Consider the following 16,987-nt stretch of genomic DNA (forward strand, 5'->3'; position numbering starts at 1 on the left):
TTCTGCCACCACCGCTGTCCTTGGATCGGGGATGCTCTTCCTTGTATTTTGTTTACCGGTGACTAATGCAAGCATCGTTTCGAAAATTACTTGCCAGCTTGGGAGCTGTAGTCTCCTGCAGCAGGTTACATGCATGCAGCTCACGCAGGCAAACTACCAATCCCAGGATGCTCGGGGCTGAGCTGGCGGAGAACCTGCGGGCATGCTCAGTGCAGCTGTGTGGGAGTAGAAGCTCCTGTGTTGGCTGTATGAGAACGTTCAGATTGCGAGGCAGTGGTAGGTGCTTTTACGCTTACATTTCGTCTTTTTATTTCGTTTTTAAGAACAGGTCGGCAATTGCGTTTGCGGTCTTCTGAATGAACAGCCAGCGAGCAGAAGTCATTCATTGATTTCATGCTTCGAGTAATTGGGGGGGCATTCGCTCGTTCCACGATCATTTTACAGGGCGACTACCCGATGGAAGCCCGGAATGTGAGCGTTACAGCATGCGAGATTCCGAGGCTACCCCCACCCCCCATTGCTGACCCATTTTCGGATGGAACATGTTGCAGTGTGAAACCTGCACGCTGTAAATCACCTCTGCCTCGCAATTCTCGCAGGCTAGAAGAATTCGGCGCCGTTTGTAGCTTTATATGACAGACGCTCTGCAAAATAGGCCCAGATCAGCTGATTTTACGTTTTGACTTGAACATTGTGTTCTTGGAGAACCTTCGGTCAGTTTAAATGTGATGACTCGTTTCCTGCGTTTCTACGGTCCTGCTGTTGCATCATTGATTTCGGTGTGTCATCTCGTGTGCGTTGTGGTATTAAAACAAAGGTGTGGCAAGATATGCGAGGTCCCAAGAGGCGCTGTTGTGTTGGTGTTTGACTGCTAAATGGTAGCTCTTTGGAGCAAGGTGATAGTCTCCGGACTAAATTTATTAACTGAACACAATGTGCGCCGTTACACGTTATAGGCGTCGGTAATCCATACCTTAAAATAGGATTTAGCACTATGAGTAGGTTGTGAGTGAAGGTATTTTGTAAGGTGATGATACACGGTCGACTCGCTGAACAGTCCAATAATGTGAATGACTTGGTTATTCAATGGCCACCTGCAGAATCTATTTGGCAATTATGTGCATTTTATTGAACAACTTGTACTAGTCTGCCTCGGCGGGAAACTGCAGGTTAACTTTTGACGCTGTGTTGAGGTAGTGTAGTTGTGTTCGCATAGCACACCCCTGTCGTAGGATTACCACCAATGCTACCAACAAGCCTTGATGGTCTTGTAATGCAGTAGCTGTAACCTAGATGACCATCTGTTTAAGGAGTGCTGTGCCTCACCTGAAAAGGTCTGCTTTTGAGGAAATATTGATAGTATGTTCTAATGGTCTGCCCTGTTAAGGCACCTCTAATTCTGAAGCCCATGAAGGCCCTGCTGCTGGGGAAGCAGTGATCCAGAACAGGACCCACCATCAAAGGCATTTGTTATTACCTATACGCGTCCTGCTCCGAGGGATAAAGAGAAATTAAATATTAGTGTCTATTTATGGTATTGTGTGATTAGCTGGGATTTCTTTTTCTTGCGTTGAGATATGGACATGGGCAGATGTTAATCAACGTTTTAGTTAAATTGCAATGATTTACCTAAGTCAAGAAACATTACTGCAGCGGTCTTTTGATTCCATACAGAACAGGAAGTGGGTGGAGCTAAACTTTGAGCATCTTGTGTTCTCCCATGCAGAGGTAGTTTGATTGCAAGTTGTTGTTATAGGTTCTTTCGGTTGAACTTGATCATAGAACACCTTTAATTAGACCATTGGAGTTTCGCAGCCCAGGTGTGATTGCGGCCCAGAGGAGGAGTCTTTGAGATGTAACTTCCTGGGATCTGATGCAATATGTAAAGTGATTATTCAGTGCTGCTGTAAGTTCATAAATACGCCAATGTCAAAAGGAAGGTAGGTTTTCTTTTGGCTTGAGATGTAACTTCACCTCTATTTGAGCTTACTGATGGGATGAGCCTCTTGTTTTCCATTTTATGTTTTTAGGTTTCGCGTGGCGTCTGATGCGCACTCGTGAGATTTAATGACTTTGAGTAGCGAGGTTAACCCCGCCCCTCTTCTCCATTGGCTGGCCTCCTAAACGGTTTCAGCCATTGGAGAAGAGGTCCCAGTGACGTTCTTCTTTGGATCTAAGCCCCTTCCTTTTCGGATTGGGGGCGTGTTTTTGACATTCTTTCTAGGCTGTAAACAACAGTCAAAAACATGCCCCCCAGTCTGAAAAGGATGGGGCTTAGATAGAAAGAAGAACCATTTGTCTGTAAGCCCCGTCCTTTTCAGACGGGGCGGGGGCGTGTTTTTGACTATTGTTTACATCCTAGAAAGAAAGTCAAAAACATGCCCCCCCCCAATCTGAAAAGGACTGGGCTTGGAGACAAATGGCGAGCGCTTGTTTTATGTGGTATCTCTTATTTTAGTAGTAGCTTGGTAATATTTGTTTTAATCTTTGGTTTGCCCCTGTAGTTGGTGGGTTTTGTTTTTCTGGTGCTTTGTTTACAAACCTTTAACTTTTACAGAAAAGAAGACGAAAAAAACGGGAGACAAACACATAGCAACCCTTCTTTTATAATGAAAATCACAACATTCACAGTAATTTACGTGTTGAGCTGTAAAACGTACGTGTACCATTGCGTATCTTCTAAAGAGGGGGTGCACTGTAGGAAGGATCTGTTTTTCAGTCTAGATGCAAAGTCCCATGCCGCAGGGGAGGGAGCGCGCTGAGTGTGAAGAGCTCCAGCCGAAGGATAAAGCGCCTTTTCGGGCTATTCTCGGGAGTGTGACCCTGCCTGCCCTCTTGGTTTGAGCTGGTTCCCGGGGCAGCGAGAGGCCGCTGGGTAGGATGCACCTGACGGGAATGTGGACGATTCTCCTGCTAGTACTGGCGGCCCGGACCCTGCCGGGCTCCCGGGCACCTCCATCTGGACGGCCTACTTGAACTGCACCTACACCAAAAACAACCACACCCGCTCCGACGTGGGGGAGCTGGGGATGTTCAGCCAGCACTCGCCGAGGACGCCGGTGCAGGGGGTGGTGGCGGTGCCCGAGGACGAGGGCTACACTGCATGCTTGCCCGGCGCCAACTTCACGGCGCCCCCGGAGGTCGCCTGGATAGCGCTAGTCCAGCGGGGCTACTGCACCTTCCGGGAGAAGATTGAGAACGCAGCCAGCAAGGGCGCTATGGGGGTGGTGGTGTTCAATACCGAGCCCGGAAACAGCGTCACCACCATGTCCCACCCAGGTGAGTGAGGACCTAAGACCAGCTGGTCATCCATCCTGCTAACATGCCACACTGAAGAGAAAGAGCCCACCAGGGGCTTGAGGATAGCCCCCAAAACTACACGGCATAAACCCGTATTGCAACAGTGTTCAGAGTACATGTGGGAAATCATCACCGGCCCAAAATATAATCCAGTAGCCATACCTGCAGATCAAAAGGCCTCACTATGTGGGTCCCTCAGCTAAACTGCAAATTCCAAAATGCTGTTTTGTTACCTCCTGAGCCAGGACTAGCTCTCAGTGTCACCTCTGCCACAGGTCTACTTGGCAGCTAGGGGTGGTAGTTTCCTTTGTGTCCCAGTACTAGTAACTTAGGCTTTCTCAAAAATTCACGTGACATCTAATATATGGGATGGATTCCCCTTTTCTGTGTGTGTGTGTGTGGCTCTGTGTGTGTGTGTGTGGCTCTGTGTGTGTGTGTGTGGCTCTGTGTGTGTGTGTGGCTCGGTGTGTGTGTGGGGGGGCTCGGTGTGTGTGTTGGGGGGCTCTGTGTGTGTGTGTGTGTGTGTGTGTGTGTGTGTGTGTGGGGGCTCTGTGTGTGTGTGTGGGGGCTCTGTGTGTGTGTGGGGGCTCTGTGTGTGTGTGGGGGCTCTGTGTGTGTGGGGGGGGCTCTGTGTCTGTGGGGGGCCTCTGTGTGTGGGGGGCCTCTGTGTGTGTGTGTGTGTGTGTGGCTCTGTGTGTGTGGGGGGGGCTCTGTGTGTGTGGGGGGGGGGCTCTGTGTGTGTGTGGGGGCTCTGTGTGTGTGTGGGGGCTCTGTGTGTGTGTGGGGGCTCTGTGTCTGTGGGGGGCCTCTGTGTGTGGGGGGCCTCTGTGTGTGTGGGGGGGCTCTGTGTGTGTATGGCTATGTGTGTGGCTCTGTGTCTGTGTGTGGTGCTCTGTGTGTGAGGGTCTGTGTGTTTGTGTGTGGCATTTGCGAGAGATTAAGCTATTGGCATTGTAAATGACAATTCCATTTATTTATCTGTTTTCAAAAGCAACACCATAAATACAAATGTTGTCATTTACAATGCCAATAGCTCTAACTTTTGCAAAGGCGAGACCGTTGCATTGTAAATGCTTGTTTTAATGGCAAAATGAAAACGTAAGCATAGCATGCCACTGTGTTCCATATATTGGGTAAACCGGCACAACCGCTACACTTTTGGAGCTTGTCATTAATGAACTTGCAGATGCCTGCTCCAAGCATGTTATGGGTGATCTGTTTCACACACATCTGAACCCCGTGTGGTGGGTAGATAAGGCGTCCTCAGTGCTCAGTTAAGACAGTCTGTCTTAAAAAATGAATAAATAAAAAGCTATTAATTAGCAAAACCTAGGGTGGAAATATAATTTCTTCCTTTAGTTTAATCATATATGATTAATTGCATCAGTTCAGGCACTTTCTTTTGTTGTTCAGATATAAGTGCTCAGCCTAACTGATTAGAGCCAACTCTTTGTTGCTAATAGATACAGTTAAGACAGTGGCATAGTGAGCTGTTCTGTGGCTAGACATACATGCTGGAACAGGCTCACCTTGAAGATATCAGATGCCACTGATTATTTTGTAAAACATATCTAGAAGAAATATCTCCCAAACATTTCCATCTCTGCAGAGGCTCTTTTTGGAAGCAGAGTGTGTAAAGTTTTGCATTTTAGTGCTTATGTAGCTGTACAAATGGAGAAAACTAAGTGCACAGCTGAGAAGCTCCCTTCACTTACTTAAAACTGAGGCTACATTGAAAGTTACTTGACGGCAGTAATAATGGGTAACTGCAAGTGGACCTGGAAACCTTTTTTTTTCCCAGTGTTTCCTTCTACATGATTATTTTCCATTTATCTACACTTCCTCAAAATGTAAAACATGCAATACACCATAACCCGATTTAAAAAGAAATATTCTGCCATTTGGACTTCACCTAGGTTCTTTATTAAATTACTCTTTCAGATCCGGGAAGTTTAAAAAGTGCTTTGGAAATTTTCTGGCTCAAGGCGCTCGTTCTTCCTGCAAAAGTGCCCAGGCCAAAGTACCTCGGAGAAAGTGTCAGGGTAGGCTCAGTGCACTTGCCAACACATTTTTTATTAAATATTTATTTTGTTTCGAATTTAGTTTAAAAAAGGAGTTTTATTTTAGTATACCAGGAGTACCTCATTCATCTCTACATGAAGTACAGTAAAGGTCCTCGTATACCAACACCCTGATTCTCGTTTTACAGTGTAGGCTGTCATAATTTCTGCTAACCGACGAGACTGTCCTCGAGCATAGTCATCTGCATTATTTAGTGATTAGGTATTTTGTGTGGAAGCCATTTATGCCCTTTTTATCGCATTTTTGGTTGCAAATGTCTTCCCTCTGGACAATATCCTACCCAACATTCATGAATTAGTTATTGTGACGGTGAGTTCAGTTTGACTCCCATGTCACTTCCCTTCCAAAGTACATGTTGACCTAAAACCATTTATAGATAATTTGCTTTCTTGGCAGCTACCTCACCCTGTTCCAGGGGCTCTAGATCTATAAATAGTCTGGGTTTCATATGATGAAACACGTTATTTTGGATAAGTGTGTGGGAGAAGTTTAATGGGACAAGTTTTAGAATCTAGAGTTGCCAGTGTCAGATCAAGCAGGATGGTTTATTATTTTGACTTGTAGGCTTAGCATCTACCTTATCCTTTGTTGTTGCCTATTGGCAGATTGCACTTGTTCTAAAGTTACTCAAAATAGAACCCTGTCTTTATGTTCATAAAAGGTCAAGCATTGGATTTTGGAGGTATGCATTTTTGTGCAAAAATACAGTGCGCAAAACAAAAATGAGGTGCCCAGCAGAGCAGGCACAGGCCCTCCCACTGAAGTGCACTTCTTTTCTGGCACCTGAGTAAAGAGTAGGCTACAAACCACACCCAGGGAAGTACCACCTCTGAGACTTTTTGTAAACTTAACTTAAAGAGGGAAAATATACAAGACCTAAAAATCTTTGAATCAGGATCCTTACGTTTGGATGGTACACAAGAGATTGTGGAGCCGGGAGTAGATATTCTCTGACTCCCTTTATCCGATTTCTATTACTACTCTCCCTGTATTTGCTTAATGCAATTTTTCACTAATCGTAATTGCAAAGATTTACATTGCTTGTAATTGTTTCCTCAGACGAGGTCCTTCTTTCTTCCATTGCTGCTCCTCACATTTTTCTCACTAATGTTAAATTGTTGTTTGTTCATCCAGGTAATGTTTCTAAGGTTTTGTGCGCACAGACAAGCAAGGCCTTACATAATGTCCTATTCAGGCACCCTGCGTTATGTTATCCATGCTACATATCAAGCTATGTAACTCTATTGTCGTTTCTATGGCATTACTGTCCTGCTGCTCATGTTAATCAATATATCCTCTTAATGGAGCAGCCACACTATACTTCAACAGCAAAAGCCAACAATCCTGATATACACTTATTCCTTGAACTACACCATGGATCAGTTCTAGAGTAAGCAGAGATTTGCACGCTAACATCCCAGAAAGTTAGTCTTAGATCACAGTGCTTCAGGGTTGCTGTTTTTAATTCGGTGTTTTTAAGGAGTGCAGGATTCCCAGAGATGGAGCCATTAGAGAATGGTTGACAAAGTTTAGAATATTGTGGGATAGGTAGTATGCTCTACCACATGAAGGTCACTGCTCTGGACATTATTGCAGACTTGAATCAGTCTTTGGTTCTCAAATCATGTTTCAGGGGATAGATGGTTATGAATAGCGACGCTTCTCGCACGTCATTTGAGGGGTTCTGTGGCGCTGATCAATTATTTTTGCCTGGGGAGACTTCTCAATGTTCTACAGGAGATCTGTGGGCCTATTGGGGTGGGTGTCTTGTGGAGAATGAGGCGAGGACCTTGAAGATGAATCCGTAGCAATCTGCATATTAGTAATTCAATCTTTTTGAAAATGAAGTTGACTAGTTTGCGCATATGTGAAGTTGTACTCAAAGCATAAGATGGAGAAATATACCAGCAATGTTTCTGCACAATGTATTGATTCTTTGCTGTCAAATATGGGCAAGCCTTTTTATTCTCAATGATCGTTCCATTTGTGAGGGAAATATGAACATTTAAGTTAATAATAACTTATGCCTATACGATGACATCCTCAGCTACTTGTAAATAACACTCTAAGAAGCCTAAAGATCCTCCAGTCTATCCAGCCGCGCCATTCGAGATTCTGTTATTATGCAGTGCACATATCTACCCTGCTCCATGTCACTTCTGGTATTACTTGGCATTGTCACTTGCAGCATTATGTATGTTAGTCCCCTCATCTTACCGTTCCCCCTGTAACACTAACCCTATTTACCAGCAGTAAGAAACGGTGAAATCTCTCATGTCTCTTCCAAGCGCCAGGAAGCTTGGGCGACAGTGCGCTCTACAAATGGCACTTAAGATAAGATAAGATAAGTTACAGAACTAAAGCAGCTACAGACCACTCCCCTGAATGCTCGTCTAAAAGGGGAATACAATGAACACCTGCCAAGCCACGTCTACATCAACGGTATTGCTGCCAGTAGGCCAAGCCACACCATGTGAAATCTCTGGCTGGGAAATTAGGATGTATCGGAAGGAGGGGGGGATTGGGCACAGAACTGCACAACCCCCTGTAAGTGAGAGGTTCTCCTGAAACCTGCATTGTCCACTGGGAGCGATGGGGATAGAACGCGAAGGCAAAAATAGGGTATTCGTAATGAGGCCCGATATTCTTAGGATCATCTCTGTTGCTAATTTCCCCCCCCCCCCCCAAAAAGACCTAAAAATGCTAAACAAGTGAACACATTCCAGTGCAGCATAAACATAGTACACCCATGCAGTTTCTTCACAAGCCTGAGACATGCTTCTTCTGCAAGCCTGATATATCACAAGACGACCAGAACAAAAATAACTAGAGTTGAATACATAAGAGATTTTAAAATAAAATTTCCATTGCATTTTGGCTCTATTCTATATATTTAATTAATTAATTAATACATGCAAGAAATATATCATGGTGTTAGACATTTCAGAAGTTGCTTGCAGTGATGCAGAACAAAGCTCAGAAGCATCTTTTTTTGTTTTGCTTTAGTAGTGAATTTTGAAGGTCCAACCAGCGTTCCATTTCTACTGTGATGGATATCTTTATGCTCGTATTTTCTTAACTAGAAATTGTGTGGTTATCATTATATCTATGTACCACTGAAACATAGTGGGTGTGTAGGCAGTAACCCTGTGTTCTGTTCTGATGCTGTGATATGGTTAAAGGCCTTAATCGATGGGATAGATATGTTGTGATACATATTTGTACATATCATAAAGCTTAGTTTCTGATCAGCGGTGCTGTACCGATGCCATACATGTCTTGGGAACAATACGTCCTTATAGCAATCTACATGATAGTGAGACTGCTCTTAGCATAAGAAACAGTATGTTATAAGAAAGAGACACGTGCCCATGCCCAAGTAATCATTTGTATTCCTTTTGGGTGTTGGGGAGCAATAAAATGTAGTGTTTTGGGAACAAATAATTGTAGAACTAGGTACGTTCAGCATCAGTAGTCAGTATTTTAAGCCAACTCTATTTTGCCAACACACGCTTCACAGGCCTCCCTTAACACACTCTGAACCACTTTTGAAGTAATCTGCTAGCTCTCCTGATCACAACACTAGGACACCTCCACAGACTGGCAGCGTGCACTTAGACCCTGTTCAAATTGTTACACTTCACTTATAAATGGCCAGGAGAGAAGGCACCCACCTAAGCACTGAACTACAAAGACTCAACTTAATATCTTCGAACTATGCCACTAAAAGAAATAACTTATGTTTGATGATCCCAACTCAAGCGCACAAAATAAAATGTGCGCTTGCCGCTGTGTCTTTTTTGTTTTTGTTTTTTGTACTGTATCCAATTAATCCGGTTGTCTACCCTGGGGAGCATAAGATGTACCTATTTTCGCTACAAACGGAAAAGCATTAGTGTCTCGATCAGAGACCAGTAACATTGGTGGACCCGAAGGACTTTGGGCTAGAGACTTACCTATCAGTGGCTATTATTTTAGTTGGGTAGTTGGGGTTAGCCTTCATGCCGAAACACAGACTGTCAGAGGCTCAGCAATTGGAAAATACTTGGAACTGCAAAAAACTGGATGGTGCTTCTGATAGAGCTCATACTTTGTCAGAGAACTAGAAAACTGTTATTGAATACACACTGTTTTAGGATTCTGCTAGAAGTCCATTAAGATGGTCTAGACCATTACTGAGTTTGGGAGATGGTTAATTATCATTTTGCAAGAGCTGTTTTGATGTCTTTCTCCATCACTATAAGTAAAAGTAAGAACACGACTGTTTATTTGCTTGCCTGATTAGTCTTGTGTGGAGTGGAGGGTGAACACTTCAAGGGAGAAAAGTGTCAGAAATGAGAGAATAAAAGTAGGTCACAAGGTACATGATCATGTGAAAAGTGGTGGCGGAGGTAAATGACAAAATTATAATAAGCAGACCAGAGTGTGAGATGGAGACATACTGGAAGTGGGATGGGGAGCACAGCGATGGAGAGTTGAAGTGAGTCGGCCACAATGCTATGAGTAAGCTTAATGTGTGTTTGGAAGGACTGCGAAATGGGGAATGGACAGCTGAGAAGGACTAGGGTAGGCGCAGGCAGGCAGGGCAGCCACAGACGGGGGACTCCATGGTAGTTTTCTTCATGGGTCCTATTTATTATAAGACCATATTGATGAGCTTTTGTTAGAACCAGTAGCACAGTTTTGAGATTTGTTTAAAAAAAAGTTGAAGGCACCCCAAACAGATTGTCTAGACTCTCTTGAGCTCTTTTGACGTTGGTTAAAAAAAAATATATATATATTGTCAAAGCAGATTTAATCAAAGTCGCACCCTGCGGGGCATAGAGCACTGGAATCTTAAATCCAAACATTTCCACAGAAAAAATGTCACTCGCACCCTTGTCATCAGCAAGTTGGACTATAAGGAAACCCTCTAAGCAGGGATCACCAAACAACTCACTAGAAGACTACAAACAACCCTGGCCTTGACAGACAGAATCATCCTCAACCTCCTTCACAGAACTCTCATCACACCACACCTCTGGAAACTACACTGGCTCTTGATACACAATTGAGCTCAATTCAAACTCCTCACACACAATCAAGGATCGTCTACCTGAACAGTCATATCTCCTTTCACCAACCACCCAGACACCTCTGCTCTGCAGGACTCCCACGCATAAACAGACCCAGACCAGAAGGACGGGTGTTCTCTTACATCACTCCTAAAGCGTGGAACGACCTCCCACTCCACACCATAGCTTCCGACCCTCTTCTTGAATTCCACAAGAAGCTGATGACCTGGCCTTTCAATGAACCAACTCATCATAGGCAGGGCTAGGCACACAACTGCTCACAGCGAGGATGTCCTAGAGGGTGATTGTGTACTTTAGACTTACCATAATTTACGTTATGAAGAAGGTTCGGATTGTATAAAGACATTCTCTTCATAGATTTCCCTTCTTCACAGTGCACCTGGGGAAGGCCTGCTACTGCTGGATTGAGTCAGTATACAAACCGAGGCTCCAGTGACTTGAGAGGAAAATTATATGAAATAATAGATTCGAGTTTTTAATGCAGCCAGTGTAGTTTTACACACACTGCCTGGGCTGCACTTGAGGTGACGTCATCCTTGGGTCTGTCACTTGAGGAACCAGCAGAACAGGGCTTAAGAAGCTGCATTGAGCAGATGCAACAAGCCACATCTGCATTCCCATCCACTGGCTGTAGTAGGAAGATTAGAAGGGCATGTACTGGTGGCACCACAGGGACCACATAGCAGGCAAACGGGTGATACTTGTGCTCATTTAATTCACAAATTACTTGAACCAAGTGTGTTGGGATAAGCAGAAATGGTTTATGGGCATAGTTTCAATAACAAAAGGGCTGTGGTCTGTAAAGTATCTGCCTCAAACCGTGAAATGTGATGCTTGCTTTGAAGCTCTGATCAAGAATTAACATGTTGGGATAATGGTATTTATTATATTTTAGGCATTATAAGAACAACACCTTAATATTGTCGTGTCTTCCTATGCTTTCCCTTTTTAAGCAGCTTTGGAACAGTGGCTGCAAAACTGCCTAACTATTATAGTATACAACTAGCATTGTCAAAGCTAATGGGTCTGGCATCAGCAAGTTTACAAGGGATTACCTGTAGCCCTTCTCAGGTGACTAAATCGCAAACTAACATTCACCCTTTCAAAACTCTCCCAGTTTTCATTTATGTTGTAAGTATGTCACAGAGAACTCCTTCTAATTTGGACAGTGAATATTAAGTTAATGCCTATACTGTGTTGTGAAGTAGTCTGTTAATAAAATGATTGTGTGTGTTGGCTGTCTCAGTATAAACCTCTGGTGCAACGCTAAATTCTCATGGTGTACAACAATCTCTGATGTGCTTAAGGGTTCTTCGTATAGGACAAAGTACTCGTTTAAACCCGCTATGCAGAGCATGGTATCAGGTTTCCCACAAAATCATCCTTTTCCACCTCATGTCCTGAACACACACACTTGAGATTGGATTTATGCTAGCTAACCCTCATACAGTACGATTTTTTTCCCCACTCAATTCGAGATGTTCTAGAGATCTGACTAAACTTGAACATTGCCTTGCTGCAGGAACAGCAGCAAAATGCATCGCACACCTAAAGCTTATTTCCAATACAACTAAAACAAGACCAATTTGTTTGTAACCTTGTTCGATGCAAGCTCTTTTTCTTAGCCTGCTATGGTGGTCGATCAGTGCTCTGTTACTTTGCTTAGAGCTCAAGAAGTCACTCAGTAACGTGATGTATGTATGTTTTTTGTTTTGTAGCGCTGCACAAGTGACTGTCAACAATGGGGTGCCAAGAAGTCCATGCTGCCACATTGTTTGCCTTCGTCAGTGGGACTGCCTCCATCGCGGGTCTGTTCGCTGCCACCTTGCTTCCACAGTGGCGGCAAATGAGCCTTTACACTTTCAATAGAAATGAGAAAAACATCACCATTTTCACAGGGCTGTGGGTGAAGTGCGCCCGCTTCGATGGGACCAGCGAATGTGTGATGTTCGACACTGATTGGTACGCGACAGTGGACCAGCTAGACATACGTGTTCTCCAGTTTGCCATTCCCTTCAGCATCCTGACCGCTGCTTCCGCACTGCTGCTTTGTTTGATTGGAATCTGCAACACCACCTTCTCCTCCAATGTGCCAAACTTGAAGCTTGCAGCCTGTCTCGTCAACAGTGCTGGGTGCCACCTGGTGGCTGGCTTGTTGTACATCTTAGCAGGTACCATGAGCATCACCCCGTCCATATGGTCTATATTTTACAATGACTTTCTGAATAGAAAATTTGGACCGTTTTTTACCTATGATAGTGCCGTCTTCGTGGCCATTGGCAGCTCCGGGGGCATGTATTTCACCTCTGTCATGTTATTTTTATGGTATTGTGCTTGCAAATCTCTGCCCTCTCCATTTTGGCAACCTCTGTACTCGCAGGCGCCCAGCCTGCATAGCTACGTCTCCGCGCCTTACTCGGCTCGATCCAGGATGTCTGGTATTGAAATTGACATTCCTGTTGTTACTCACACTGCCTGATGCGGAGAACACTGTTACGCAAAGATGAACTTTATGCTCGGACTCCTCTTCGAACTGTGCCAGGTTACCTAGCATACATTCCTGAACACTTCCCTGTTTGTAATTGAGTAGTAGTATTGTGAACAGTAGGATTTTGTCTGTAACATCCTACTTCTTTAACCTATTCATTGCGAATGCGGACACAAGTACTAACCCCATCATGACTGGACTACCAGACACTTTGGTTTGGCAGGTGGATGGTCAACATACATAGTATTCCTTACACATGGGTAGGCATCCATTTATTGATGCCATAAGACGGCCATCAATGGTTCTTGCTTTTAGTTGTGTGTATGAAGTCACCATACCTGAGAAGCTCCTTACAGTAGGTTGACTACACAAACCTGACCTTGTGAATAACAAACTGTCATTGTACAAGGGGCCAGCACACCACAGATGGTATTACTCTCCAAAGACCTTGCATTGTGAACTGTTTGGCTGAAAATTATTTTTGGTAATCATTTCCAGAAGGCTTTCAGTTGTGTATTTTGTTTGAGCAATTATTTCCTACGCTCCTTCTTTTGACATGCCAGCTATTGCTCTGGGAACTAAGGGTTTACTGCAGTTAGATATTGTAGAACAATGCTTAGTACAGAACATAGTTGCTGTCCTTTTATGATTGTAGCTGGATGCCTTAGCGGCTTCCTGCAAGGTTTGTGCGGTTTTCATCTCTTGGGTGAACAAAAACAAGCCTAACTTAGTAGGTCTAGCCCATAGCCTTTGGCACCCGGCCAACGTTTGGGATGCTGGATGGAATGAGTTCTAGGTGCAAATGTCCCTGAACTCATCATTGTCATTCAATCCACTTTCCACTTTTGAAGCTGATCGCCCAGGAGTGGCATCAGTTGAGAGCCTTGCATCCTGTGCATAGGGTGGCCATGGTAAATATGTTGGTTCCTATTTTCATAGCTGTTTTCCATTCCTTAGTAAACATGGAGTGTGACCCATGAGCAGCATGATAGGCTTAAATATTTTTTTTTTGTATATTGGAAAGTGCTACATTGAACTTACATAAGATCTGAGGCCCTGTCACAACTCGTCCCTCTGTGTTTATGCAACCGTCTGCCTCTTCTCCTGACTGTAAAAACATGTTTGTTTCAGACGTTCATGAGCTTAATAGTACCTGCTGTTATTGTAAGGAAATAACACTGTTTACACAAACAGAACTCTGTTTGCTAAACCCCATCTGGCCATTATTCATGTTTTAATTGTGTGAAGAATGCTTCTACGGTGTACAGCTGAACACCTTCACCCACACCAACTTGAAACACTGGAACAACACACCTTGCTATTTATGCATTGCTTCAAATACATGTAAACAAACTAGCATATGAACAAGAGATGTCTTTAGACAAACTGGTACTTCGTATGATGTGAAGAGGAGAGAGGAGGTCAGGAAAATCTATTTTAGTGAACAAGATCTTTATCTTTTCTTCTCCAAACTTGATATGTGTTTGAACCTGAAAAATAATTGTAAAATATGTAATGTAATATTTATTGTCTTCAGTAAAAATGTTAAAGAGAAGGTAATGCTTTAGATAATGTAACTGTGTTTGTATATACACTCGCAGAGGTATTTTACAAAAACTACAATAGTGACACTTAAAAAAGTAGACTGCCGACAAAATAAGTAAATATGTTTCTTCTCAATTAAAATGATAATTTCATCAACTTAGTTCAAGTTTGAAGCTTGTGAGCCAGTCCCTCGGTCCGGGGATAATCAGGACTTTAAACCCTTACAGGAAGTTGCAGCGGCTCAAACATTTCATTCTTTGTGTTGTGCTGACCAATTTCCCTTTCTTGAGTTTTACATGTAATACAGTGCGCTACTGTATTCTGTAATAAAGCTGTGGTTTGCTATTCATGCAGATTTGTCTGACTGCCCACTACAGTGGGATTATGAGCATGAGTGTATTTTTTTTTTACATATTGTGAAATACAACTAAATGTTGCTACTTTTAGATATTTTATTGTACCCAGAAATTCTCTTTATCCACGTGTCTCCTATCCTGAATTGTAAAAGATGTCACAGCATGCACAACCTTCTGTATCTAATAATTGCAGTGACAGACCTCAATAGGTTACTCTTGAATTTTTGCCTCTCGTGGCAAAAGTGTGATATAACTCTAGTGCCATGTAAGTAACTTCCTGATACTGCCTCTGTAACAGTGTTGTGAATGTAATACCATCTCTGTCTTAGTTGTGCATGTTCAGGGTTTCCCGGGAGACTACTTCATATTGTACTCGACCCGTTTCCTATTAATTTGTTTGACACAGTTTTTCTGGACTGTAGATGCACTGCAGATGTATTGCTTGCACTGCAAAATATGGCAAATTTTAACTGCTGCAAAGTAATGTCTGTTGTCATGATCTTGGAAATGCTGCCTTAGGGATGTGATTGTAAAGCTGTTTGGTTTAGATAAGATATTTCAAAATGAGGTTGACTGTTCTTTCAACACATTCAGCTGTGCCATCAACTCCACAGTTCAGTCGACTGCTAGGTTCTAGTATTTTTATAAACAGAAAAAAATCACATTGTTTAATATTGTCCTGTTTTTAGTTATTCTTTTGTCTAATTACTGGGGTGCTAAGATTTGTGTAAAGTGAAAAAATATTTTTTTCTAAATAAAACTTGTTCATTCTATAATTGTGATTTGATGGTATTGTGCTCTTTAATTCATTCACTCCACACATAACACTTCTTATTGGTGTAAAATAATGAAAAAGTTTTCTTCATCTGCTGTTTTTCTGGTTTTAAGTCTTTAGAGCGCCTCATGCTATAGAACAGCGTTAGGAGCTCTATGCCTTTATTTGAGGCCAGGTAAAGTATGGTAATGAATTTGCATTTGATCACATCATCCCTACTTTTGCTCGAGTAATTTTGTTTAGCACAAAACATGTTTGACCAAGAGCAAGCAACAATTTAGGGTGCCGCTTGAATAAGGTTTACAGCATCTTCCTTCCATTATACTAGACATGTAAATGACATAAAATGTTTAGTACTTTATTACAAAAGGTCTGAGCAGCAAGAATTGATAGACGACTAGAGTTGCATGCTTGAGTGTGGTTGTACTTCAGTAATGACGAGGCACTGGAAGATGAGGGACCAAGCGGGCAGCACCTATTACTAACACCAGTTAGTAATAGGTGTGAGACAAACAAACAGTATGGACCAAGAGGCTGAAGGTAACAATAACTTGTAGATCCTTTTGATGAAAGTTTGACTGCAGAGGTCTATGGTGGTGCACCTCCCAGGGCGCTATTTCCTTAAAGCTTATGGCACCAGTTTGTCAAAAGTTTGAGATGCGCCAGAAAACTGAGTACCTCTGAATGGATCCTGCATGTCTGTTCTTATGCATGTGACCAGAAGAATGGGGAACCATTGACAGTTTCTACATTCAACACAAAGCTTTTAGTCTTGCTGTTGGAGACCCCAATACATTTATATTTTTGAAACTATAAGACAATTTCTTTGTTTTTTAAATAAATCTACTTTATTGGTTTTATTACATAAAGAGAGCACAAAAAAGCAACAAGCTTCTACATCATCTGTGTTGCCAATCATGGCTCCTTACAATAGATCATATACGCTGTTTGTCAGTCTATAGTATTCCGGCAACCTACTCCAAATCTTTAGCTGTTTAAGGGGACATCCCCTAGACTGAGAAATGGGTGTTTCCTGCTTTGCATGCAAATCAATTGCTGCTTACCATTCAGATAATGTAGGAAGATCGGGGGAGTTCCATTTGCCTGCAATGTCTCTCTTAACAAGAATTATGCCTATACCCACCAGCATATGTTTAACACATGCACCACCCATTTTATTCCAGATACCTAGTAGAGCAACTCTGGGTAGCATTACCACCGCTCTCCCTAGTACTTGGGACAGAATACTCTCAACTATGTGCCAGAACTTTGTAATTGGAGGGCACAACCAGACCATGTGGAAAAGTCAGCGTCTTGGTCAGTGCAGCAAAAACAGATGGGCCAGGTAGTTTAGATGCAGGTCATA

The 16,987-nt window shown here is 43.0% G+C and overlaps 2 protein-coding genes across 3 annotated transcripts in view; one reads left to right on the forward strand and one right to left on the reverse strand.

Annotated features, from left to right (window-relative positions):
* Positions 1–16,987, reverse strand: part of ADAM22 (ADAM metallopeptidase domain 22) — a 1,243,161-nt gene that overhangs the window by 515,721 nt on the left and 710,453 nt on the right. The window lies entirely within an intron of this gene.
* On the forward strand, positions 128–15,622 carry CLDN12 (claudin 12). The gene is made up of 2 exons (XM_078663590.1): positions 128–276; positions 12,176–15,622. The coding sequence occupies exon 2, from the start codon at positions 12,199–12,201 to the stop codon at positions 12,934–12,936; it is 738 nt and encodes a 245-aa protein (XP_078519716.1). The 5' UTR covers positions 128–276; positions 12,176–12,198; the 3' UTR covers positions 12,937–15,622.

This window comes from Lissotriton helveticus, chromosome 10, assembly GCF_964261635.1.
Source record: "Lissotriton helveticus chromosome 10, aLisHel1.1, whole genome shotgun sequence".
Taxonomy (NCBI): Eukaryota; Metazoa; Chordata; class Amphibia; order Caudata; family Salamandridae; genus Lissotriton; species Lissotriton helveticus.

Bases quoted from the DNA above. Each gene is read 5' to 3' on its own strand.
- CLDN12 (XM_078663590.1), top strand. From the start codon at position 12,199: ATGGGGTGCCAAGAAGTCCATGCTGCCACATTGTTTGCCTTCGTCAGT.